At 38.9% G+C, this 24,842-nt stretch overlaps 2 protein-coding genes across 2 annotated transcripts in view; one reads left to right on the forward strand and one right to left on the reverse strand.

Moving 5' to 3' along the window:
- Window positions 1–24,422, reverse strand: part of LOC140147434 (uncharacterized) — a 36,654-nt gene extending 12,232 nt beyond the window's left edge. Inside the window, exons 1-11 of the mRNA XM_072169214.1 lie at window positions 23,822–24,422; window positions 23,332–23,469; window positions 22,524–22,670; window positions 21,840–22,007; window positions 21,128–21,268; window positions 20,785–20,913; window positions 19,973–20,101; window positions 19,498–19,698; window positions 19,096–19,284; window positions 18,604–18,816; window positions 7,792–8,004 (exon numbers count right to left, since the gene is read on the reverse strand). Coding sequence (XP_072025315.1) covers window positions 7,792–8,004; window positions 18,604–18,816; window positions 19,096–19,284; window positions 19,498–19,698; window positions 19,973–20,101; window positions 20,785–20,913; window positions 21,128–21,268; window positions 21,840–22,007; window positions 22,524–22,670; window positions 23,332–23,469; window positions 23,822–24,304 — 2,151 coding nt within the window. The 5' untranslated portion in view covers window positions 24,305–24,422. The remainder of the gene's footprint in view (window positions 1–7,791; window positions 8,005–18,603; window positions 18,817–19,095; window positions 19,285–19,497; window positions 19,699–19,972; window positions 20,102–20,784; window positions 20,914–21,127; window positions 21,269–21,839; window positions 22,008–22,523; window positions 22,671–23,331; window positions 23,470–23,821) is intronic.
- On the forward strand, window positions 4,192–6,129 carry LOC140168170 (uncharacterized). Its single transcript, XM_072191503.1, has 4 exons — window positions 4,192–4,446; window positions 4,667–4,755; window positions 4,911–5,357; window positions 5,496–6,129. Exons 1-4 carry the CDS (start codon window positions 4,192–4,194, stop codon window positions 6,127–6,129), a joined length of 1,425 nt encoding a protein of 474 aa, XP_072047604.1.
- Window positions 24,423–24,842: the final 420 nt, after the last annotated feature.

Below are 24,842 nucleotides of genomic sequence, written 5' to 3' on the forward strand. Positions count from 1 at the left end.
GATCATTGTACATGTTGTATCATTGTATGGCAGACTAGGCGTACCAATTCATTTCATTCGTAGGGGCCTATAAACTTTTAACCGAGTTTGAGTGTTGTTTGAGTCTGCTACCATCACGACAAAAGCGTGCCTCCACATGGACTGATCATGTAGGCCTACATGGTTTACAAACAAACACAAAAATACCCTCTTCACACACACCCCACCACCCACACACCCCCACACCCGCCCACCCCACACACCATTCTGGCTTACTACTGGTATGTCCCAGCCATTTGGTCCCGCGCGCGTTCGCAACCAACCAACACAACGCGCTGTAACGTCATAGTAATCGCGCGGGTAAGCGACGCGTACACCAAGGATACAGCTGTTGCGATGCGCAAAAAACTTAACCTCATTATTTTGAGCATTGAGTCTCGGTTTATCAATACGTATTTATACGATTAGCTAAAATTTCATCGATTTGTTTTAAATTTAATTAACATCAATTCCAAGTTGGACGCCTATGTAAAGGTAAGACTTTTTGTGTTGTTATCTTTTGAGAGTATAATAAAAAGGCACGAGTAATGTTGTTTTGTTCAACGCTGTCTTGAATTTATCACATTTAAGGAATAAGAGGCCTATTCAATGACGAAAATTCGTTGATAACCAACTTACAAACCGCTGTTAATAAAACTTTAGGACCTAAACATCTGAACATGCTAAATGTGGCTATGGTCATGCTGGTAAAATGTAGGCCGATACTTTACAACCATATTATAACCATATTATAATCCTGCAAAACGAGTAGGCCTATGGCTATTATATAATTATTGCAGGCCTAAACAGTAAAAGTACTCAAAGAATTATACATTTTCTTTCTTTCTTTCTTAATTTCTTTCTTTTTATTTTACTTATATTTTACCGTCCTGATATAGATGGCGTTAGTAAAAAGTACTTTTCATCATCGGGTCAATCAAAAAGGCGCCGACACGTGAGAGTTTACCAGGCATTGAAGTTTCTAAAACTAAAAAGTAAGTACAATCTTATAAGGAAATGTTGTGTCTTTATTGATCATCAAATAGTTTTTGTTTTTTTGATCTAGACGTATAAAGGAAACATAAACGAGAAGAAATCTTCTGGGAGTAACCTAACACATATTTGGTTGAAATCCGTCAAGAATTGGCTACAAAAATTGCTAAAAAAAAACCTCATTTTTTCGGGGCAAATAATAGTGGTTGCTATGTACGGACGATTATGTGTACAGGACCCCAGACAAACAAGAACCTAGACCTATGACTTTGGTTCGCGTAGTGAAGTCAACACTGCATAGCAACAATTTTGACAAGGACGCAACCCAGACGCAAATAAGCAGACGTGTTCGCGGTATGTCTATGTACAGGACGGCGGGCGAGATACGCAGGCGCATTACGCAGGATGCGATAGACGGGCGCGAAACACAGGACTCGCTTGGTGAACACGTCAGACAGGACACGCTATGAGAGGATATAAATACGGAAAACAGAAAGTTAAAAAAAAGATAAGCAACATCAAGCGGTATTATATTTTTTTTTTAAAGAAAAAGAAAAGAAGGACAAATGTACGGGCACGACATGGTTACAGTAACAAAATGAAAACGGGAACAATAATACGGGGAAAAGTATTCAAATGTTTGTTAAAAAGTAAAAACAACATGATCCGGTACTAGAAATAAAAGAAAAAGAAAAGGTGGACAAAATAACACGGAACGGTAAATCACAAGATAAGCAGCAAATATAGAAGCAATGGGAACAAAATGCGATGATCAATATCAGTTCGGGGGCACTCGTAATAACCGGACGTCTCTGATTTCAAAGACGGGTCAGTGATTTCACATACGGGGGTCTGTGATATCACATACGTCGAGCTTTGTTGACAGCTCGGCACTCGATGCAGCACATCGGAACGAAGCTGAGTGTATTAGAATAAGCTTTCCTATGTTTAGCAAATATCTACCTGTGCAAAAATTATATCTATCTGTGCAAATTCTGACAAATGGTCCCAGAACACACTTAGATTGCAATGGCCAAAATCAAATGTTTTGAAGTAAAAAAAATCCCAATTTTACTATCCAATTCATGAATTGGATAGTAAAATTAGCAGGCACTCAACATGCTCAACTTGGGCCAGCTACAACCCTGATAAGGCCTATACACAAAATTATTCCCACTGCGCTGGCACGTTCATCAAAATTACTTATATCGTTTGCGACTGGGTTTTGAAACTAGGGGTATGTGATTTATGAGACGTCTCTGAAATATGATACTGTTATGTGACATGACGCTTCAAGAGTATTTGATATCAGAGACGTCTTTGAATTAGCAGTGCCCCTGAACTGATATAGCGGTCGAGTCCTGATTCGCTGGCTTTAATTCTGTGTTGTTGTTTTGTTTTGTTTTATCTTGTCGTGTGCGGAGGGGGGGGGAGAGGAACAATGAGTCCGATACGGACTTACAAGATGAGGAACCATTTGAGTAATCGCTCCCATTTACTCAGCTAGCGGGGCCGGGCCCGTGTGGAGCCGGATATTTCGAACAATACTGAAAAGATATGATCTGTAAACACCCTAGTATTTTTAGACTCCAATCAATTACCCTTTTATTCAAGTTCTAAAAAATGGTGAAATCAAATTGTCGAAACCATTATCGTGGAAAAATAATTAGGCCTTGATCTCTCTTTTATTCAATTTGAAATAGGAAATCATCGTTCATGACATTTCTTATAAACATCTGTTGCGTATGCTGCACTGCAGAAGAAGAACCATACCAATCTTCACAGAATTCACCGCAACCGACAAGAACGGACTTGCAAGATCCAGAAGATACGTCGTATACGACGAATTTATCGTTCCGAGTCCTCCAACAGAAGAGGAAAATAAACAACAGTCAACAGAGTCAGAAGTCCAACACCAGCGTTCACCTGAAATGAAACTTGAGGAACAACAGATGGTCGTCTCATGGGACAGCCATGACTCGTTTGACGCAATATCCAATTATGAGAATTCACCGCAACCGACGAGAACGGACTTGCAAGAACCAGAAAATCCGTCAACAGAATTACTCGCTCCAAGTCAACAATTATCCAATTATCCAATTATGATTATGCACGACTATCATCCGATGCTGCAAGTCTTTATTCTAACGGCGATCCAACTGTGTATCACCTCAGTCCATACCACCAGGATGATTCCCGTGACTACAGAGCTGAGGTTCAGAATAATGGAGATGAAACAGACGAATGCAGCATCTTTTCTCTTGGCCTAGGTGATGTTCAGCCGTACTCTTTCACCTTTAGAAAAACTCAAGTAAGCAAACAAGTTATTTCTTAATTAAATAATTCAACTTCAACACAACACTTTTTTCGCTCACCTGGAACGTTTTTGCTAGGTCGATAGCGTCTTCAGCAGATGATGATGTTGTGATGATAATATCTTGTCTACAATCGGAATATTCCCTTTTCCAGTTGAGCGTGTAGTGTAGTGTTAATTAGGCCTAAATGATATAATCCACCGCGCGTATGAATATCCACTCGCATAAGTTACTTCTTTGAAAATGTTTAAATAAAATAACCTTATTGCCATAGTAACATTTCAAACTTCAAACATCTGAAATCAAATGATGGGAGTTGCTAGATCCCATTAGAACACTTCTATTTTACCTCTCTTGTAAAAACTGTAGGCCTGAACTTTTTGGATGATGTTACCAGTGGCGTCACGTCATAGGGGCACGTGCCCCCAATCGATTTGAAATTTTAGCATGTTTAGAAATTCCCATAGGATAATTGCCATAAACGGCTGAGCCCCTCCCCCCGTCAGCCCCGATGGCCCCTCAATCAGGGTCGTTGCCCCCCCCCCCGACCTAATATTATGGATGACTCACCCTACATCACTGTTAGTTACTATAGTTTACACTATAGACATGTTTTCGTTTATCGGGTTCACACCACAGTTTCACATTACTTTCTTGCAGGACCAAACCCCGGACCAAACTCATGGCATTGACTGTAGCCCTTCAGTTTCCGCATATAAACACCCACATGCTTCAGAATTTTCATCCAATCTCAATGAAAATCCGTCTGAAGATCTGACACAGATTGCAGTTAAAATTCTTCACGCAGAAAAAGATCTAAAACACCAGCAGCCTTCATCTGAAATCAAACCTGGGGCCACAACAAATGATCAACGTCTCATGGGGCAGCTACCAGTCGCATGACTCGATTTCCAATTTTGCACGACTATCATTCGGTGCTGCAACTATTTGTTCTAACGGGGATCCTACGGGATATCATCTTAGTCCATATTATCAGGATTATCACCAGGATTACAGACCTGATTTTCAGATTGGTGGAGACGATACGGACGACTGCAGCATCATCTCTCTTGGCCTCGGTGATGTTCAACCGGACTGTTTCACCCTTATGAATGCCCATGTAAGCAAACAATTTATTTCTTGAAAATGTTAAAAAATTAATACCCCAATTGCCATAGTAACATTTTAAACTTCAACCATCTCAAATCAAATGACGGGAGGTGCTATCCCATAAGAACACTTTTATTTCATCTCCTTAAAACTTTAAACTGTTCTCAGATGAACAGTGTTTGTTACTATTATAGTTCACTCACCACATTTTAACTTTTATCTTCTTGCAGGACCAAACCCCTGACCAAACATATGACATTGACTGTGGCCCTTCAATGTCCGCATTACAGATCATAGAGTATCACCAGGATAACCACAGGTAAATGGCATCCAAAGTGCAGTAACAAATACGATGAAAAAAACGTAAACACAGATTCACAGCTCCAAATCCAATAATTAGTCGTGAGACGTAAGTTGCAAACGTTTCTACTATGTTAAGTTAATTATGATTTGTCATTATCTTAACTTTTACAGCATCCAAGTGCCACTTCTAATATCATTCGCCAGCATGGGAATCGATGATCACAAAGTGCAACGATACCTAGCATTTCGGCGTTTGAAACCGATACCTCGTTACCATCCAGACCGTCGGCAAATCGTGTCCAACACCAAGAAAACTTGGGGAAAGAAACGGCAAGCTGCGTTCCAGCGCAGACGACTTCAACGTCAAGAGTGTCTAGAAAAGAAGAAACGCCTGAGAGAGATTCAACTTGCTGGACCAAACGTAATCCCTAGCTGTGGCAAGCACGTTCTTGGTTGCAATTTGATCGATGGATGGTCACTTCGCCCTGTTATGAACCCACAAAATGGTGCACCGATTACATTAGGAAGAGGGTGTACTGGATCTGTGGACTTGGCTCGACATGAGGCATCCGGGTACTTGTTGGCGGCCAAAATGGTCTTTATGGATTCTCCAGAAAGGTAATGAACCTATGTACCAAACATTGTTTCGAAACTAACTGGTTTATTTGGTAACGTTATATGCATTTTGTGCCATTTCATACCTAAACCTCCACTCATAATCCTATTTATTTTTCTTATTTCTTTAATGTTCTGCAGTGGTTACCGGGCATTGAAAAAGGAGATCCGTGCACTGCAAGCGGTTGACGGCGAAGAAGAATTTCCCAAATTAATTGGAATCATTCAACAACAGCATTTATTGGCATTTGCCATGGAATTTGTCGGTTGCTGGGAAACGTACAAAACAACCACACTCTATCAGCAAGTATACTACGATAGCGGATCCATAAGTCGAAACAACTGGTTGATGATCATCAAGGACATCGGAAAGGGTGTGCAAACCCTCCATGGCAGAGGATATATCCATGCAGATCTTCACATGAACAATGTGCTCATATTCCATCCCCCAAACAGCGATCGACCAAAAGCTAAGATCATTGATCTTGGTTTTGCTGTTACCAGGGATTGCGCTGTAGGTCTGGGATACATGAATCCCTGTCAAAAGCAGGACACTTACAGGCGATGCCCACAATTTGCACCAGAACTTGTTGAAGGAGAAAGCTTCTTTTCCGTGCAGACAGATATCTTCTCCTATGGGCGGATGATCAAAAACATCGCAACTGCCTTATCCATAGACGGACTTTCGTCTTTGTCTGATGAATGCACGTGTCGAAACCCAATGATCAGATGCACCATTGGGCACGTGCTGCGGGAGATCGACAAGATATTGTAGAGAGGGGAGGGAGGGAGGGTGAAGGGGACGGGTAGTAGGGATGGGGGGGCACAGGGTTCTCTCTAATATGCGAGTAATGTATGTTATGTGTCTCGATATAATAAAAGAAGGTGGGAGGGGAAGGAGGTGGGTAGAAAATTCCCGATTATCGGAGAAAGAAACAGGGAGAGAAGGCTGGAAGGGAGAGAAGGCTGGAAGGGAGGGCATGCAGGTACGTAGGGAGGTAAACAGCCAAGCATTCAAACAAATGGGTAGTGAGGGAGGGAGGAAGGGAGTCCGGAGGCTGTGATCAGAAAAATGCTTTTACTGATTGGAATTATAAAGAGGGGTCGGGGAGGCGCTACTATAAAGAAGGGATGGTAGGGGAAGGAGGCGGGCAGGAATCGGAGAAGAAACAGGTAGAGAAGGCTGGAAGGGAGGGCAGGCGGGGAGGGAGGTAAACAAAATAATGGGTAAAGAGGGAGGGACGAAGGGGGTCATGGAGGCAGGGATCGGAAACAAATACATACTCATTGGTACATCATTATATTATTATTTGAATATTTCAAAGAACCGTATTATATTAATACGGATTTCTATATTGCCCTGCACAGGTTCATTGTAAATAATTGTAAATAAAGGTTTCATGAAAGTATGGCACTAATTGATTAATTGACTATTGATTTAGTGTATAGTAAATAGATTATGGTTCTTTGTCCAATTCCCAAGCCCCACCACAAAGACACTTGGCATTTGGACAATAATGTAACAAAATCAAACAACAATAAGTTTGGTATGATGGTTGGCATTTGGACAATTATCTGATAATGAAACAAACTTTGCTCATTCAACAAAATTATAGCTTTTTTTTTTTTTTTTTGTGTCTCTTTTTCCACATTGCTGGCAATAAATATCAAACAGTCATAATTGGCGGTCATTTCAAATCATCCCCAAGTCAACGAGGTTTATGAAAGTTCTATCATTGTCAATTTTTGGTTATACATACCTATACAAAATACAATGCCTGGTAATCCACCACTTGAACAGGATTTAGCCAAAGCAAACAAAGACCGGAGCTATTAAAATTTCTATAGCCATCTAAGGTAGAAGCTTATTATCCACTTCAACAATAGGATTATTGCTTGGTGTTTGACTATAAAAATGAGATAGATGTCGCGCCAGCTTAAGTTACCGATGCATACGACCGTCGTACACATTTTACACTGTAACTCAGAATACAATTTAGGGAATTTACGGCTCATTCGTGCTGTAAGGTCAAATATGGGACTACTTTCCACTAGCCTTACATAATTTTACAAGTATAATGTGAGAACATGAACAGAAGGATATCTGATGAATATGGACCTGGGATAAAGAAGAAATTAACGCTTAAACTAAACAAGTTTGGTATGAAGGTTGTGTCGATAGAATTCCAAGATATCAAGCCTTCAGCGATGATCAGATGGCAATTTAAGGAAATGTTGTAAGTTGTAATGCTTACAATAATCATAATTATGTGCAGTGCATGCCAGCGTTTTTACATCATCTTCAAGCAGATGAAGAAACCAAGTGATAACTTTAAATGCTGAACTCGTGAAATGACAAATTAAGCCATTTTGGGATAGAACACCCTTCCCTTGTCAATGTCAGTATTCCAGACTTTCCCAATCTTCTTGAACTTACCTCAACTTTCACGAGAGGTTGCATGCGGTATGTGGTATTCATTGTCCGATTTGTGAAACCTGCTGATCCCCAATCTTCTTCACTGCGACCCTCAGATGAAATTTTCCCAAAATTAGATGAATCTGTTGGCAAGTGGTGATCTTCGTCTGTTTGCAGATCCTCATCTGTCAATTGGTCAGGGACACTTGCAGCTTCGTTTGGCATTTCTTGAAACTAAAACATAATGACTAACATTATAATTTGATTTACAGGCTTTTGTACTGTCATATTGTTGGTTCTGACGCACAGCGTCATCATCCCTATATCTTCGTGTCAAAAATAGTACGGCGAATCCTCTCGTTTTTCAAAAGCTACGCATGGCGTTTTTGTTCGAGATAGGCCGAGCGACTCAGGCTAAGCAAACCATTTACATGATATGAGATACCACAGAGCCAGCCGCAGAGTTTCTATTCTACGATTTGCGCGTGATCAGTACCACATAATGTGTTGCCATTATAGAAAATTCGATTTGTTGTCAGGTAAAACGCAGGTTTTGTTTCCAATACACTAACTCGAAAAGCAATACACTAATTGGCGGGCCTTGCTGTTTGCTGTGGATATATTTTACTGCATTTTATAAGTAAAGATTTTGAAATCAAAAGTCAAAATTGTGATATATTCAACTATTTTAGAAATGAATTATATAAAGTAACCCGTGTAAGATCCAGGTGCTGTATCTACAATGTACATTATCGACTTTCTTCATCTGCGTCAATTATAGAATATCGATTTCAATCGAATTGAATACATGTCTCCATTTTGAGTTTGTACTACACCACTGAGCGATCAAGCGATCGATTTCTAGCCAATAAGATAGACCTCCTTTTCTTGCATTCGGTGAAATACCAATCGCCCGTCGCTCACCAATGGAGTATTAAGTTTATATTTATAACACTGGGTGTCGCACAGTGTCAACGCCCTGTATTATAAATATTTTTTTCATATCGCGCTCCATACTCCGTTGGTGATCAATATTCTATTGTTGACACAGATAAAGAAAGTTAACATATGCATTGTGATATACACGTGCACGATCGAATATTCTATACAAGCAGCTGGATGGGCTAAATGTGTTCTTTTATATAATTGTAATTCTCAAAATTAAATATATCACAATTTTTACTTTGGATTTCAAAATCTTTACTTATAAAATGCAGTAAGATATCCACAGCAAGCTGCAAGGCCCCGCTAATTAGTGTATTGCTTTTCGAGTGAGTGCACTGGTAACAAAACCCTGGTTTTACCTGAAAACAAATCGATTTTTCTTGTAATAAAAACATCATATGGGGTACTAGCATGCACAAATCGTAATAATGTGTAAAATATAGAAACTCTGTGGTATCTAATATGATAGTCATGATATGCTTAGCCTGAGTCGCTCGGCCTATCTCGAATAAAATCGCGATGCGTAGCTGTACTATCACGGCAATTTTTGACACGAAGATATAGGGATGATGACGATGTGTGTCGACACTATGTGACGTTCACGGTGACCATGGTGACATTATATTGAAAAAAAAGCAAAATTAAACTTCTGCGCTACTCAAATTTGATATAGGGCCTTCAATAGATTATAAAGATTTTACAAAACAAAGACGAGTTATGCGAGTTAAAATACCAAAGACAACACCAGGAACCGGGACCAGGAAGCAAGACCATCGTCATTTGTGACAGTAACCTATATCACTCTATTATTTCATTCCTTTTCGTTTACCTTCTCAAAATCAAAAACTGTACGGAGACAATTCACTGTTTGCTTGAGAGCTCTTGGACGAAAAATGTGTGCTCAGGTGTATCGAGGTGGAAACTATGCGCATGATAGTTTATAAGAGAATCGTTTTAGTAAGCCTTTCCATATGCATCGCTGAGCTATTAGCGATTGGTTTTAGCCAATGATTACTTTTTGACCAATCGCTCATCGAGCGCGGAGTAGTTCAGCTTATGGTGGGTCAGCATAGTATTTTATTAACAGAAGCTTTTCTCCAAATTCGTTTCCTAATGGGCGGGCAGCTCAAAAAGACACGTGCTTTGACGCCTATACAAAATAATAATTACTGGTGTGGACGATGTGTCCCCTTCGCCGGAAAACACACATGATGCAGTCATGTCTACAGTAGAATTCATCTCGACCTTTGCAGGACTTAAACCCCCATTAAAAGCTATTAAACCAAGATAACACTCATTGAAACAGCTCAACTGATTAAATCGGATCTTCTCTGGTATTATAGCTTCAGTTGGGTAACCGATTATAAAGGAAACGGAAGGAAACAATGGTATGTGGACCTTTGTTCACGAAATGAGAGAATGGCCTGCTTTTTGTTAACCAGCATTCTTGAAAATGAGCAACATAATGATTGTTGACTTAACACGGTTTGGAAATAATTTCTTCATATTTTTGGTGTTATCTGTCGTTTACATATCCTTCCTAAAACACAAAAGTGCGACCCTTCCAAACACCTAAATTAGCTAAAAATGTATGACATGTTACAAAACTATATTTTCTAGAATTTCATAGAATACTTTAAATGTAGCTTGTACCGTTTTTTTGGTGGCATCCTTCAGAACGGAGCGGTCCGTTACCAATATAGCTCAATATTTTCGGTCAAATCTCCATTCAATTAACACGGGGAGTTGGCTAGCTATGAGCTAGCTATGCTTTGCCCTCACTCATATTCTACGAAAGTGCGACCCCTTCTGAACATCTAACCTAGCTAGCACTCGAATGTTAATATACGACATGCACGAGGATCTATCGGTGAAAAAAGAGGGTCATTCAGTGGCGGCTCCAAGAAAATGGGGGTCATTAGGCCTATGTGTGGAAACGCTAAAAATTAGGTGTCATTGACCGGTCGACCGTGAAAAATAACTTTCTAGGCAAAAATGTACAAGATGTTACACAAATGTGCCATTTTGAAGCTAAAATTGCTATTAAAAAAACTACAAATTGTTAAAACGCACGCGAAAAGAATTGCAGATTTTGGCGTAAATTTCAACAACAAAAAAATAAAATAAAATAAAAAGGGAGTCATCATTGTCATGGGGGGGGGGGGGGTAAGCTGATGAAAAAAGGATCATTGTGTGGCAGATTTCATGCGTAGGGCATAACATGTATAATAAACTTTTAACCGGGTTTGAGTGTTGTTTGAGTCTGCTACCATCACGACCCAAGCGTGCCTCCACATGGACTGATCATGTAGGCCTACATGGTTTACAAACAAACACCAAAATACCCCCCTTCACAAACACCCCCACACCACCCACACATACCCCCACACCGCCGCCTCCCCCACCCCACCTCCACACACCATTCAGAGGGCGCAACACTAAATCACTCCGCATTTTATGTAACAACGAAATTCGGCTAATATAGTCCATAGTGAACATGAGATTGTAGCGACCATATCTACCGACATGTTCACTTTAAATCACTCAATATTGGCTCATATGAATTCGACAAGTGTCTTTAATGATTACATGCAGAAAAAAACTGAACAATTGATCTCAAAAGCAATTCTCTGTGGCGGATTAAGAGAAAACCCCATTTTGAAATGTGAGTGGTGAGTTTAGTATATTTTAGCTATTTTTTTTTGCACCGCAAAATAGCGAAAAAAGTCAATGGTCATCGATATATGCCGACAAATGTTTTGGAATCTAGAGAAACAGAGCTTTAATTTGATACCAAATTTATTTTGCCAAGTATTGCAGGGACGTCAGGAATGGCGCTTGAAGTAGGCCGAATTCACACGTTATCCTATGGGACGCTGAATTAGTGCTGCGCCCCCTTTTATCGTCCGTCGTTATGAACGCGTTCCTTTACATTCTTCGTGCAAAATAAGAGATGCGCTTCACAAAATGTGTTCTATTTCAATCATGATGATAAACAAAGATTACAAAAAGTCATCCTCATGAAAAATTATTGGAAAAAAACACTTTATTGGCCGAGTAGGCTCCTACAAAGTCTAGATATGCGTCCAAAAATCCTCAAAAAGGCTCAAAATGGATTTTAAGGTTAATAGACATTGTTAATCTGCATGAAGCCGTTTTGCTGAATATTCAGTAGGCCTACGCAAAAGATCGTAATTGTTACCACTGGAACGGGGGGGGTATTTATACTTCAAATTCAGTAATAAATGATTTGCAAAAGAAAATGGCAACACTGATAATCTAGAAAAGAAATTAAACTTGGTTCAAAGACGTGCTCAAATTGTCGTCTGTCACTAGTCTTGTGGGTTTTGTACACACTTTCGCATATTGGAGGAAAAGTCGAAATATTCGATTTGAGGCATTTCGGCACTGATCTTTAAAACATCATTTCTCTTTAACGGAATGTCGAAGAGACATGAAATCTTCGGTGTTGAGCTTCAAATTTTCGCTAGTTTACATAATGAGTAATAAATGTGGATTTTAAAACCTTTTAACACCTTATAAGAGGGCGCAACACTAAATCACTCCGCATTTTATGTAACAACGAAATTCGGCTAATATAGTCCATAGTGAACATGAGATTGTAGCGACCATATCTACCGACATGTTCACTTTAAATCACTCAATATTGGCTCATATGAATTCGACAAGTGTCTTTAATGATTACATGCAGAAAAAAACTGAACAATTGATCTCAAAAGCAATTCTCTGTGGCGGATTAAGAGAAAACCCCATTTTGAAATGTGAGTGGTGAGTTTAGTATATTTTTAGCTATTTTTTTTTGCACCGCAAAATAGCGAAAAAAGTCAATGGTCATCGATATATGCCGACAAATGTTTTGGAATCTAGAGAAACAGAGCTTTAATTTGATACCAAATTTATTTTGCCAAGTATTGCAGGGACGTCAGGAATGGCGCTTGAAGTAGGCCGAATTCACACGTTATCCTATGGGACGCTGAATTAGTGCTGCGCCCCCTTCAGGCTTTCAAGGCCTAATGGTATGTCCTAGCCATTTGGACCCGCGCGCGTTCGCAACCAACCAACACAACGCGTTTTCTGTAACGTCATAGTAATCGCGCGGGTAAGCGACGCGCACACCAAGGATACAGCTGTTGCGATGCGCAAAAAACTTAAACTTCATTTGAGCATTGAGTCTCGATACATGTAAACGATTATACGATTAGCTAAAAGTTCATCGATTTGTTTTAAATTTAATTAACATCAATTTCAAGTTGGACGCCTATGTGAAGGTAAGACTTTTTGTATTATTATCTTTTGAAAGTATATCACATTTAAGGAGTAAGAGGCATATTCATTGACGCAAATTCGTTGACAACCAAAATTATTACAAACCGCTGTTCATAAAACTTTAGGACCTAAACATGCTAAATGTGGCGATGGTCATGCTGGTAAAATATAGGCCCATACTTTACAACCATGTTATAACCATATTATATTCCTGCAAATAGGCCTATTAGGGCCTATATAATTATTACAGGCCTAAACAGTAAAAATGCTCAAAGAATTATACATTTTCTTTCTGTATTTCTTTTACCGTCCTGATAAAGATGGCGTTAGTAAAAAAGTACTTTTCATCATCGGGTCAATCAAAAAAGGCGCCGACACATGAGAGTTTACCAGGCATTGAAGTGTCTAAAACTAAAAAGTAAGTACAATCTTATAAGGAAATGTTGTGTCTTTATTGATCATCAAAAAGCTTTTCTATTTTGATCTAAACGTAAGCAAATATAAAGGAGACAAAATCTTCTGGGAGTAACCTAACACATAATTTTGGTTGAAATCCGTTAAGAATTGGCTACAAAAATTGTAAAAATTTCGAATAATACTGAAAAGATGTGATCTGTAAACACCCTATTTTTAGACTCAAATTAATGACCTTTTATTTAAGTTTTAAAAAATTGTGAAATCAAATTGTCGAAACCATTATCGTGGAAAAATAATTAGGCCTTGATCTCTCTTTGATTCAATTTGAAATAGGAAATCATCGTTCATGGCATTTCTTGTAAACATCTGTTGCGTATGCTGCACTGCAGAAGAAGAACCATACCAATCTTCACAGAATTCACCGCGACCGACGAGAACGGACTTGCAAGATCCAGAAGATACGTCAACAGAATTTATCGTTCCGAGTCCTCCAACAGAAGAGGAAAATAAACAGCAGTCAATAGAGTCAGAAGTCCAACACCAGCGTTCACCTGAAATCAAACTTGAGGAACAACAGATGGCCATCTCATTAGAAGAGGAAAATAAACAGCAGTCAACAGAGTCAGTAGACCAACACCAGCGTTCACCTGAAATCAAACCCGAGGAACAACCGGCAGCCATCTCATGGGACAGCCATGACTCGTTTGACGCAATATCCAATTATGATTATGCACGACTATCATCCGATGCTCCAAGTCTTTATTCTAACGGCGATCCAACTGGGTATCACCTCAGTCCATATCACCAGGATGATTCCCGTGACTACAGAGCTGAGTTGCAGAATAATGGAGATGAAACAGACGAATCCAGCATCTTCTCTCTTGGCCTAGGTGACGTTCAGCCGTACTCTTTCACCTTTAGAAAGACTCAAGTAAGCAAACAAGTTATTTCTTAATTAAATAATTCAAATTCAACACAACACTTTTTTCGCTCACCTGGAACGTTTTATACTATAGGTCGACTATCGTCTTTAGCAGATGGCGATGCTGTGATGATATCTTATCTACAATCGGAATAATCCTTTTTTCCAGTTATTGAGCGAAAAATAGTGTAGTGACAGTGTTGAAGTTCAACTCTTCAATTAATTGATATATTCCACTGCGTATGAATATCCACTCTTTTACTTTTTTGAAAATGCTTAAATAAGATATCGTAATTGCCATAGTAACATTTCAAACATCTCAAATCAAATGATGGGAGTTGCTAGATCCCATTTCGAACCCTTCTATTTTATCTCTCTCGAAAAAACTGTAGGCCTGAACTTCTTGGATGATCAGTGTTTGTTACCAGTGGCGTCACGTCATAGGGGCACGTGCCCCCAATCAATTTGAAATTGAAGCATGTTTAGAAATTCCCATAGGATAATGGCCAAAAACGGCTAGACCCCTCCCCCTCAGCCCCGATACCCCTCAATCAGGGTCGGTGACCCCCCTCCCCCCCCGACCCAATAAGTTGGATGACTTGCCCTACATCACTGTTTGTTACTATAGTTCACACTATAGACTTGTTTTCGTTTATCGGGTTCACACCACAGTTTCACATTACTTTCTTACAGGACCAAACCCCGGACCAAACTTATGGCATTGACTGTAGCCCTTCAGTTTCCGCATATAAACACCCACATGCTTCAGAATTTTCATCCAATCTCAATGAAAATCCGTCTGAAGATCTGACACAGATTGCAGTTAAAATGCTTCACGCAAAAAAAGACCTAAAACACCAGCAGCCTTCATCTGAAATCAAACCTGGGGAACAACAAATGATCAACGTCTCATGGGGCAGCTATCAGTCGCATGACTCGATTTCCTACTATGCACGACTATCATTCGGTGCTGCAACTGTTTGTTCTAACGGGGATCCTACGGGATATCATCTTAGTCCATATCATCAGGATGATCACCAGGATTACAGAGCTGACTTTCAGATTGGTGGAGACGATACGGACAACTGCAGCATATTCTCTCTTGGCCTCAGTGATGTTCAGCCGGACTGTTTCACCCTTATGAATGCCCATGTAAGCAAACAATCTATTTCTTGAAAATGTTTAAAATTAATACCCCAATTGCCATAGTAACATTTTAAACTTCAACCATCTCAAATCAAATGACGGGAGTTGCTATCCCATAAGAACACTTTTATTTCATCTCGTTAAAACCAGAAACTGTTCTCAGATGAACAGTGTTTATTACTATTATAGTTCACTCACATGACTCACCACATTTTAACTTTTATCTTCTTGCAGGACCAAACCCCTGACCAAACATATGGCATTGACTGTGGCCCTTCAGTGTCCGCATTACAGATCAAGTATCACCAGGATAACCACAGGTAAATAGCATCTAAAGTGCAGTAACAACATAATACGATGAAAAAACGTAAACTCAGATTCACAGCTCCAATAATTAGTCGAGACGGAAGTTGCAAACGTTTCTTCTATGTTAAGTCAATTATGATTTGTCATTATCTAAACTTTTACAGCATCCAAGTGCCACTTCGAATATCATTCGCCAGCATGGGGATAGATGATCATAAAGTGCAGCGATACCTAGCATTTCGGCGTTTGAAACCGATACCTCGCTACCATCCAGACCGTCGTCAAATCGTGTCCAACACCAAGAAAACTTGGGGAAAGAAACGGCAAGCTGCGTTCCAGCGCAGACGACTTCAATGTCAAGAGCGTCTAGAAAAGAAGAAACGCCTGAGAGAGATTCAACTTGCTGGACCAAACGTAATCCCTAGCTGTGGCAAGCACGTTCTTGGTTGCAATTTGATCGACGGATGGTCACTTCGCCCTGTTATGAACCCACAAAACGGCGCACCGATTACATTAGGAAGAGGGTGTACTGGATCTGTGGACTTGGCTCGACATGAGGCATCCGGGTACTTGTTGGCGGCCAAAATGGTCTTTATGGATTCTCCAGAAAGGTAATGATCCTATGTACCAAACACTGTTTCGAAACAAACTGGTTTATTTGGTAAAGTTATATGCATTTTGTGCCATTTCATACCTAAAACTCCACTCATAATCCTATTTATATTTCTTATTTCTTTAATGTTCTGCAGTGGTTACCGGGCATTGAAAAAGGAGATCCGTGCACTGCAAGCGGTTGACGGCGAAGAAGAATTTCCCAAATTAATTGGAATCATTCAACAACAGCACTTACTGGCATTTGCCATGGAATTTGTCGGTTGCTGGGAAACGTACAAAACAACTACACTCTATCAACAAGTGTACTACGATAGTGGATCCATAAGTCGAAACAACTGGTTGATGATCATCAAGGACATCGGAAAGGGTGTGCAAACCCTCCATGGCAGAGGATATATCCATGCAGATCTTCACATGAACAATGTGCTCATATTCCATCCCCCAAACAGCGATCGACCTAAAGCTAAGATCATTGATCTTGGTTTTGCTGTTACGAGGATTGCGCTGTAGGTCTAGGATACATGGATTCATGTCAAAAGCAGGACACTTACAGGCGATGTCCACAATTTGCACCAGAACTTGTAGAAGGAGAAAGCTTCTTTTCCGTGCAGACAGATATCTTCTCCTATGGGCGGATGATCAAAAACATCGCAACTGCATTATCCATAGACGGACTTTCGTCTTTGTCTGACGCATGCACGTGTAGAAACCCAATGATCAGATGCACCATTGGGCACGTGCTGCGGGAGATCGACAAGATATTGTAGAGAGGGGGGGAGGAGGGTAAAGGGGACGGGTATAGGGAGAAACTTAATGGGGAGGGGGCACAGGGTTCTCTCTAATATGCGAGTAATGTATGTTATATGTCTCGATATAATAAAGATATAATAAACGAAGGTGGGAGGGGAAGGAGGTGGGTAGGAAATTCCCGATTATCGGAGAAAGAAACAGGGAGAGAAGGCTGGAAGGAGAGAAAGCTGGAAGGAGGGCATGCAGGTAGGGAGGTAAACAGCCAAGCATTCAAACAAATGGGTAGTGAGGGAGGGAGGGAGGAAGGGAGTCACGGAGGCTGTGATCAGAAAAATGCTTTTACTGATTGGAATTATAAAGAGGGGTCGGGGAGGCGCTACTAAAAAGAAGGGATGGTAGGGGAAGGAGACGAAAGGGGACGAAACAGGTAGAGAAGGCTGGAAGTGAGGGCAGGGAGGGAGGGAGGTAAACAACCAGGCAATCAAACAAAGGGGTAAAGAGGGAGGGACGAAGGGGGTCATGGAGGCAGGGATCGGAAACAAATGCATACTCATTGGTACATTATTATATTATTAATTAGAGAATCCTTGGTATTACATAGGTAATTTATTATATTATTATTTGAACCGTATTATATTAATACGGATTTCTATATTGCCCTGCACATTGCAGGTTAATTGTAAATAATTGTAAATAAAAGTTTAATGAAATTATGATTTATAGTGTATAGTAAATAGATTATGGTTCTTTGTCCAATTCCCAAGCCCCACCACAAAGACACTTGGCATTTGGTCAATAATGTAACAAAATCAAACAACAATATGTCATTAGAGAATGAATTTGGAGAAAACCTTCTGATAATTACAAACACTCGCTGAGCAGCAAGACCTTCCCTCTAAGCGTTTAATCCGATAAGCTGATTATCTTTTTGTTTTCATGAATTGGAAGACATTCTTTGATGTATTACTGAGCTCAATCATCTGAAATTACTGGAGCGTGAGCCACGTATTTTATTAACAGAAGGTTTTCTCCAAATTCGTTTCCTAATGGACTACTTTCCACTAGCCTTACATAATTTTACAAGTATGTGAGAACATGAACAGAAGGATATCTGATGAATATGGACCTGGGTTAAAGAAGAAATTAACGCTTAAACAAAACAAGTTTGGTATGATGGTTGTGTCGATATAATTCCAGATTATCAAACCGTCAGCGATGATCGGATGGCAATTTAAGGAAATGTTGCAACTTGTATGCTTACAATAATCATAATTATGTGCAGTGCATGCCAGCGTTTTTACATTATCTTCAAGCAGATGAAGAAATCAAGTGATAACTTTAAATGCAGAACTCGTGAAATGACAAATTATAAGCCATTTTGGGATAGAACACCCTTCCCTTGTCAATGTCAGTATTACAGACTTTCCCAATCAAATTGAACTTACCTCAACTTTCAAGAGAGGTTGCATGCGGTATGTGGTATTCATTGTCCGATTTGTGAAACCTGCTGATTCCCAATCTTCTTCACTGCGATCTTCAGATGAAATTTTACCAACATTGGATGAATCTGTTGGCAAGTGATGATCTTCGTCTGTTTGCAGATCCTCATCTGTCAATTGGTCAGGGACACTTGCAACTACGTTTGGCATTTCTTGAAACTAAAACAGAATGACTAACATTATAATTTGATTTACAGGCTTTTGTACTATCACATTGTTGGTTATGACCTTCACAATGACAATGATATTATATTGAAAGAAAGCAAAATTAAACTTCTACTCAAATTTGGTAGATTATAAAGATTTGACAAAACAAAGACGAGTTATGTGAATTAAAATACCAAATCAACCCCAGGAAACAAGACCATCGTCATCTGCGACGCGACAGTAACCTAAACCTACTTTTCATCACTCTTTATTTCATTCCTCTTCATTTACCTTCTTCGTACTAGGGTCGGTGAAATCTTCTACTGCATATTCGCTACTGCCACCTTCATTACAGATGATCAAATCACCGTCCTGGTTAGAAACACTTGCTTGAACGTCGATATCTTCATCAGCTGTCAACTTAACATCCGATATCATTTGGTCGTGAACGTTTGAAACTACATTTTGGTCTTGTTGAACCTAAATTCAGATGACAAAATCCATGTAAATTATATGAGCGTGCGTTCTGCGGATTTATGGTATATTATCAACTTTGACAAGTGCCACAGTATCACATGCAACCTTTCACAGATCATTGACCTCAATTACCTTTAACCCCAATTTATTGAGTACATTTCACTTTGGATTATTTGGTTTCAAATTCACTACCTGTTCGACTGATGAGCAACTCACCTCGGCTTTCACATTGTGTTGCAAATGATATTCGCTATCTGTAATCGGGTTTGGGAAATCTATTGCATGATCATCATTGCAACTATCCACTACATCGATCACCAAATCGTCGCCACTATTTGAGGGTTCTGTTTGGAGGTGATGGTCTCCATCAGTGAGTTGATTGTTTGTGTTGGTAGCTATATTTATATCTGGTTGGATCTGAAACAATGATTTAATATTGAATTGAAAACAATCATAATTCGTCATCATCTGCTTCATATGTTCAGTTATTACCGTCATTTATTGGGTAATATCTCATATATATGCCTCTATATAATAGGTATAGGTTATACGGTAATAACGGTATGGTCTTTCTCGATTATTGAGAATAGATAAAACAACGAAGGCATATTGCATCGAATATTCTACGTCGAATAAAAGTATGTAGCAGGACTTACACTCAGCTCATTTACATATTTAAAAAATATCTTACTCGCAAATCTTCGGACGTCTCCGCAGGAATTTGTTCTAAAATCTGTGGCTCGGTGGTGTTATCTTTGGTATTGCCCGTGGTTCCTTCCTTTACGTTAATATTCAAACCGAGTGCTTCATTGTTTGAATCCTGAAGAGGAAGGAAATCATATATTATTTCATCTAGTCATGGAAAGGTTTGGAATACTTTTTTTAATACGCGATGCTTTTTTTTAGAAGTCACTCCTATTTATTGACAGTGACCACGGTGGATAATTTTGAAAAGGATATTTTGAAAATGAGTCGGTTGACACGGCTTCAAATGGGGACCTGCGTTGATATGTGTTAAGAAGGGTAGAAGGAGCGAGCCCCCCCATTTGGTGACATGTTATGATTAAAGAAACGTATGTATCAGACAAAATGGATACTAGGATAATCGAGAAAAAAATAAAAACAAGGTCTTAAACGACATTTTTGGTAAAAAGTTGACATTGTTTATGAAAAAAATACCTCGGTACAAAAACAACATGGTTTGAAGTAGTTTGTACCTTGTAGAACTCATCATTACAAACCATAGTATGCATGGGAATATCCTTCTCCAGATCAATTTTATCATTTTTGGGAGTTATCTGAGGAGTTCTTATTGAGTAATACACGTTAAGTCAAGGTCATGGCTTTGTCCATGACTGTATGAATAAAAGGAAAGTCTCAAAAATAACCAATATATAATGTCCTTACCAATATAAACACTTATTTTTCTTATTTCTCTGACTTTGCATATACTGTAAAAAACCCAGTCTATGGATTTTGACGTAACTCTTTTACATATCTTACTTGCAACTCTTCTAGCACCTCCGCAGGAGTTTGTTCTAAATTCTGTGGTTCGGAATCACTCGTGATGTTATCTTTGGTATCGCCCATTGGGGTTCCTTCCTTCACACTGAATGCTTTATTCCTTGAATCCTGAAGAGGGGAAATCAATCAGCAAAAATATATTTCATATTCAGTAATTTCCTGATGTAACAATCAGGAAATTTGAGCCCCACGTTGGGCGCCAATTTATGTAATACGGCGTCGTACCGGTTTGTTACACTTATAAATGTTAATTATTGTTGCTGTTTTGGGGTTTTTTTTCTCTCTCTCTCTTATTTTGACGTAACTCTTTTACACATCTTACTTGTAAATCTTCTGGCGTTTCCTTAGGAGCTTGGTATAAAACATTTTGCTCGGTGTGACCTGTGGTGATATCTTTGGTATCAGGGATTGGGGTTTCTTCCTGTGCTGTAATATTCAAACTACTTGCTTCACTCGTCGAATCCTGTAGAGAGGGAAATTATACAACACCATAATCCAGATTCAATAATTTCCCTTCAAACCTAAATGGTCTCTTAGGTTTGATTTCTCGAAGTTTGTCTGTATAGTGGTCAGGCTTCCTAAACCAGCAGACAAGCCCTACCAAGTGGATCCATTTGATTAATTCATCTTTCTAAGGTGATGTACGATGTGAATTGAAATTATAAGCACATGACTAATTTGGCTTAAGCCTGATTGCTTAGGAAGCCTGGCCACTAGCCATGCTTCGAGAAACCGGCCCTTAAAGTGAAGTCGTATCAAAATGATAATTATGCATACATAATATGTATGCATAATTTTGCATATGTATTACATATGCAAATAGAATTAGAATTACATTTTTGAGGTCTAAAACGTTGATTTTAGGCCTATATATAGAACATTAAAAAATCACATCATCTTGACAAGAAATGATAAAAATGAGGTGACGGAGTTATTAGCACTGAACCAAGCAAACAATTTAGTGACAGAACTGATTATTTTCTGTTTGATTGTCTGTAAATTGTCTATAAATATTATTTATTCACAATCATTACCTCGTCATTGAGAACGTTTTGCTGTTGTGAGCTGTCAATAGACGGCTTCTTCTTCAGTGAACCTTGCTTCTCTTTCCTATCGTCTGCTTTTCTCAAGCTATCGTTTGTTTTACTCGAGACTGCTCCTCCTTTTGTTTTAGCTGTAGTCGATTTTGTTTGTTGCGTCGGCTAAAAAATAATATATTTATGCACTTATGTATTATTATTTATTTAAAATCTACCCTTTATACGTACGATTTATGTACGTTTTAGTAAAATAATTGTTTTTATTTTCGTATTAGCACGTTTTCCATGATATATGTGCTATGCATTTATTATCCATTATAAAAATGTGCACTGCACATGTATGATTAAGTTCTGCTAAAGCGACGAAAAAAACCTTGTTCTATCGGGCGGGCGGACAGACGGACCTTTAAACAGGGTCGGTCGGGTTTTCTTCTTCTTCTTCGGGAGGCTAAAATTACCTGAAACCTTTGTTTTTTGCAAACATATTTTCTAAAAATGTTCAACCAAAATTAATCAATTTTGGCCCTAAACCGGCTGAATTTACATGAGTTTAGCAAAATTGAAAAACAATAATGACAACAAAACTCGCAAATTCTGGGTCGGCTGGGCCCGTAGAACAGGGTTCAGTTTTCATCGCCTAAAGTATATAAATTTATATATATATTTATCATCGTATACCGTTGAAGTCCCTGCAGGTTTTCCACTTCCAAGAGACTTTTTCTTGTGTTCTTGCTTGACACTTTGACGAGAGCCAGCTTTGGTAGATTCACGTTTTCCATTTTGTAGATTACCACCCTTGGGAGTTCTGTCTGGACTTTTGATTTCCTTAATTGAGACAGAAAGAGAAATTTGAAGACGAATATGAGCTTTTTTCTTTGACAAAGAATTGTATGGTTTTGTTGGTCATACTTTAAAGGACGCATCATTTGATTTCCAGGGGGCATGAGAGTTTAAAATAAATGCCTGACCCAAACTCCCATGCCCCCCCCCCTAAGAATCTAATGGTGGGTCCCTAAGGAGCAGTGAGTGATTGAATGGAAAAGTTTTGATTGACAGGGATTATATCAGATATGTGAAGTCATTTTGCACGGTTATCCCGGCAATGGAAAACGTACTTATTGCATGGTCATTTTGCATGGTTATCCCGGTAATGGAAAACTCCCTTATTGCATGGTTATTTTGCATGGTTATCCTGGTAATGGAAAACGTACTTATTACATGGTTATTTTGCATGGTTATCCCGGTAATGGAAAACGTACTTATTACATGGTTATTTTGCATGGTTATCCCCGTAATGGAAAACGTACTTATTGTAAGAACACATGCGATCTCAAATACGCATCCAATATGCAGAGTCAATTTAGACTGTTGTTTTTGCAAATAAATAAATAAATAAAGATAAAAAGTAATTCATTACTATAATAATCTTTAAAAAAAACGTTGTTTTTCTTCAAATGTGACAAACAAATAGTTTATGCACCATTACCGTTACGTTCTTTGTAGTCTGCGGATTTCCTGAAGATTTCCTAGGTTTGACACTCTGAAATGATCCAGGTTTGGTATTCTCGCCTTTTCCATTTTTTAATTTTACAGGCTTGGAAGTTTTGTCTGGAGTTTTAGTTTCCTTTAAAAGAAATAAAAAAAGAAAATATCAAAAAATGAGCTTTAAGAAAACATTTTATTCCGGACTATTTACTAAATAATTCACACGGTAAATTTTTGCTGACGTTCACGATGACTTGTTTCCTATTTATTTTTGTTTTGTTTTGTTTCTTTTCAAAATTACTCAAGAGGTAAAAGTGCAATAACTGTAAAAGTGAAAGATTGAGCCATCTTGTGCAGTGGTCTGCAAAATGGTGACTTTTTTTGCTATTAAATATGTGTACGTGCTCCCATAATAATATAATATATATTTTCAGTATATGCCTGTGTCCATTAGACCTACATGACTATGACTTCAATGAGTACCAACTTACGCGGCTGTCGAAATGGAGAGGGTTGCTTTTTCTTCTTTCAACCGCTGACGCTGATGAAACGGGTGATCGCGACAGACTTGTTGTCGAGCCACTGAAAGACAAGCGACTGCCACGATTTTTCTTGTTGCTCTGTGTTGTAAGTACTCCAGGAGACCTATATTTACGAACAAATTCATTTTTCATAGCAACCACCTCATCCGACAAATCCGTATTCTTATCCAAGTATTGAAATATATCATTTGCCGTATTGCGACATGGATCACATATAAATTTCCATTCTCGACTGGTCGTTTCTTCACAATCCAAAATAGTTTCAAGTTGTTTAATGATATCTTTCTTCTGCGAATTCGAGCTCTGTCGAATAGTTGCCAAGTTTATGTACTTGAATAATAGAATGCTTCTTTTACACACAAAGCAGCAACGCTCGCTCATTCTGTCTTTATCTTTCTTTGGTGAATGGGTTGGTTTCCCGGTAGCCGCCATTTTCAATCCACCCAGGAGATCTGCTACAATGTATCGATTTGAATGATATTCATATCTGAATAGTTTTTATTTCTAGATATTTCTGTTTCACAATATTTAGCCTACAGGCTAAGTATGAACTTTGTAACAATGCAAATAGTACCAATAATATTATCATTATAATCTGAGTTAGGTCTGACCTTGGCAAGTGAACTGATCATCACGTGAGTGCAATATAATAGTCTATGAACTTAATGACAACTTCAAAGAAATAGAAAAGTTGCCTTGTGCAATAATGTCAACGTCAATGCTATTCTGTGTTGCTGGGATCGCGAAGAGTGACACCAAACCAAAAGACAAAAGAGACAAAATCTGACCAGCCCCCCCCCCCTTGTTTGGGGCCATTTGTTGCGGGGGTATTACCCTTACAAAAATTAAATATATACATAATAGCTTATATGATATAATTTTTATACCTCTTAAATTGAGACCTAAGTTTATTTTATTTACTTTATTAGAAATTGTTTTGCCTGGGATCACATCACTGTTTGGCCCGTCA

The sequence above is a fragment of the Amphiura filiformis genome, chromosome 1 (genome assembly GCF_039555335.1).
Source record: "Amphiura filiformis chromosome 1, Afil_fr2py, whole genome shotgun sequence".
In the NCBI taxonomy this organism is placed as follows: domain Eukaryota; kingdom Metazoa; phylum Echinodermata; class Ophiuroidea; order Amphilepidida; family Amphiuridae; genus Amphiura; species Amphiura filiformis.

What these genes read in the sequence shown, in the direction of transcription:
- LOC140168170 (XM_072191503.1), top strand. Translation starts at nt 4,192, where the DNA reads ATGATCAACGTCTCATGGGGCAGCTACCAGTCGCATGACTCGATTTCC. An exon ending in TCACCCTTATGAATGCCCAT is followed by an intron (nt 4,447 to 4,666) that starts GTAAGCAAACAA and finishes ATCTTCTTGCAG; the next exon opens with GACCAAACCCCTGACCAAAC. An exon ending in TATCACCAGGATAACCACAG is followed by an intron (nt 4,756 to 4,910) that starts GTAAATGGCATC and finishes TAACTTTTACAG; the next exon opens with CATCCAAGTGCCACTTCTAA.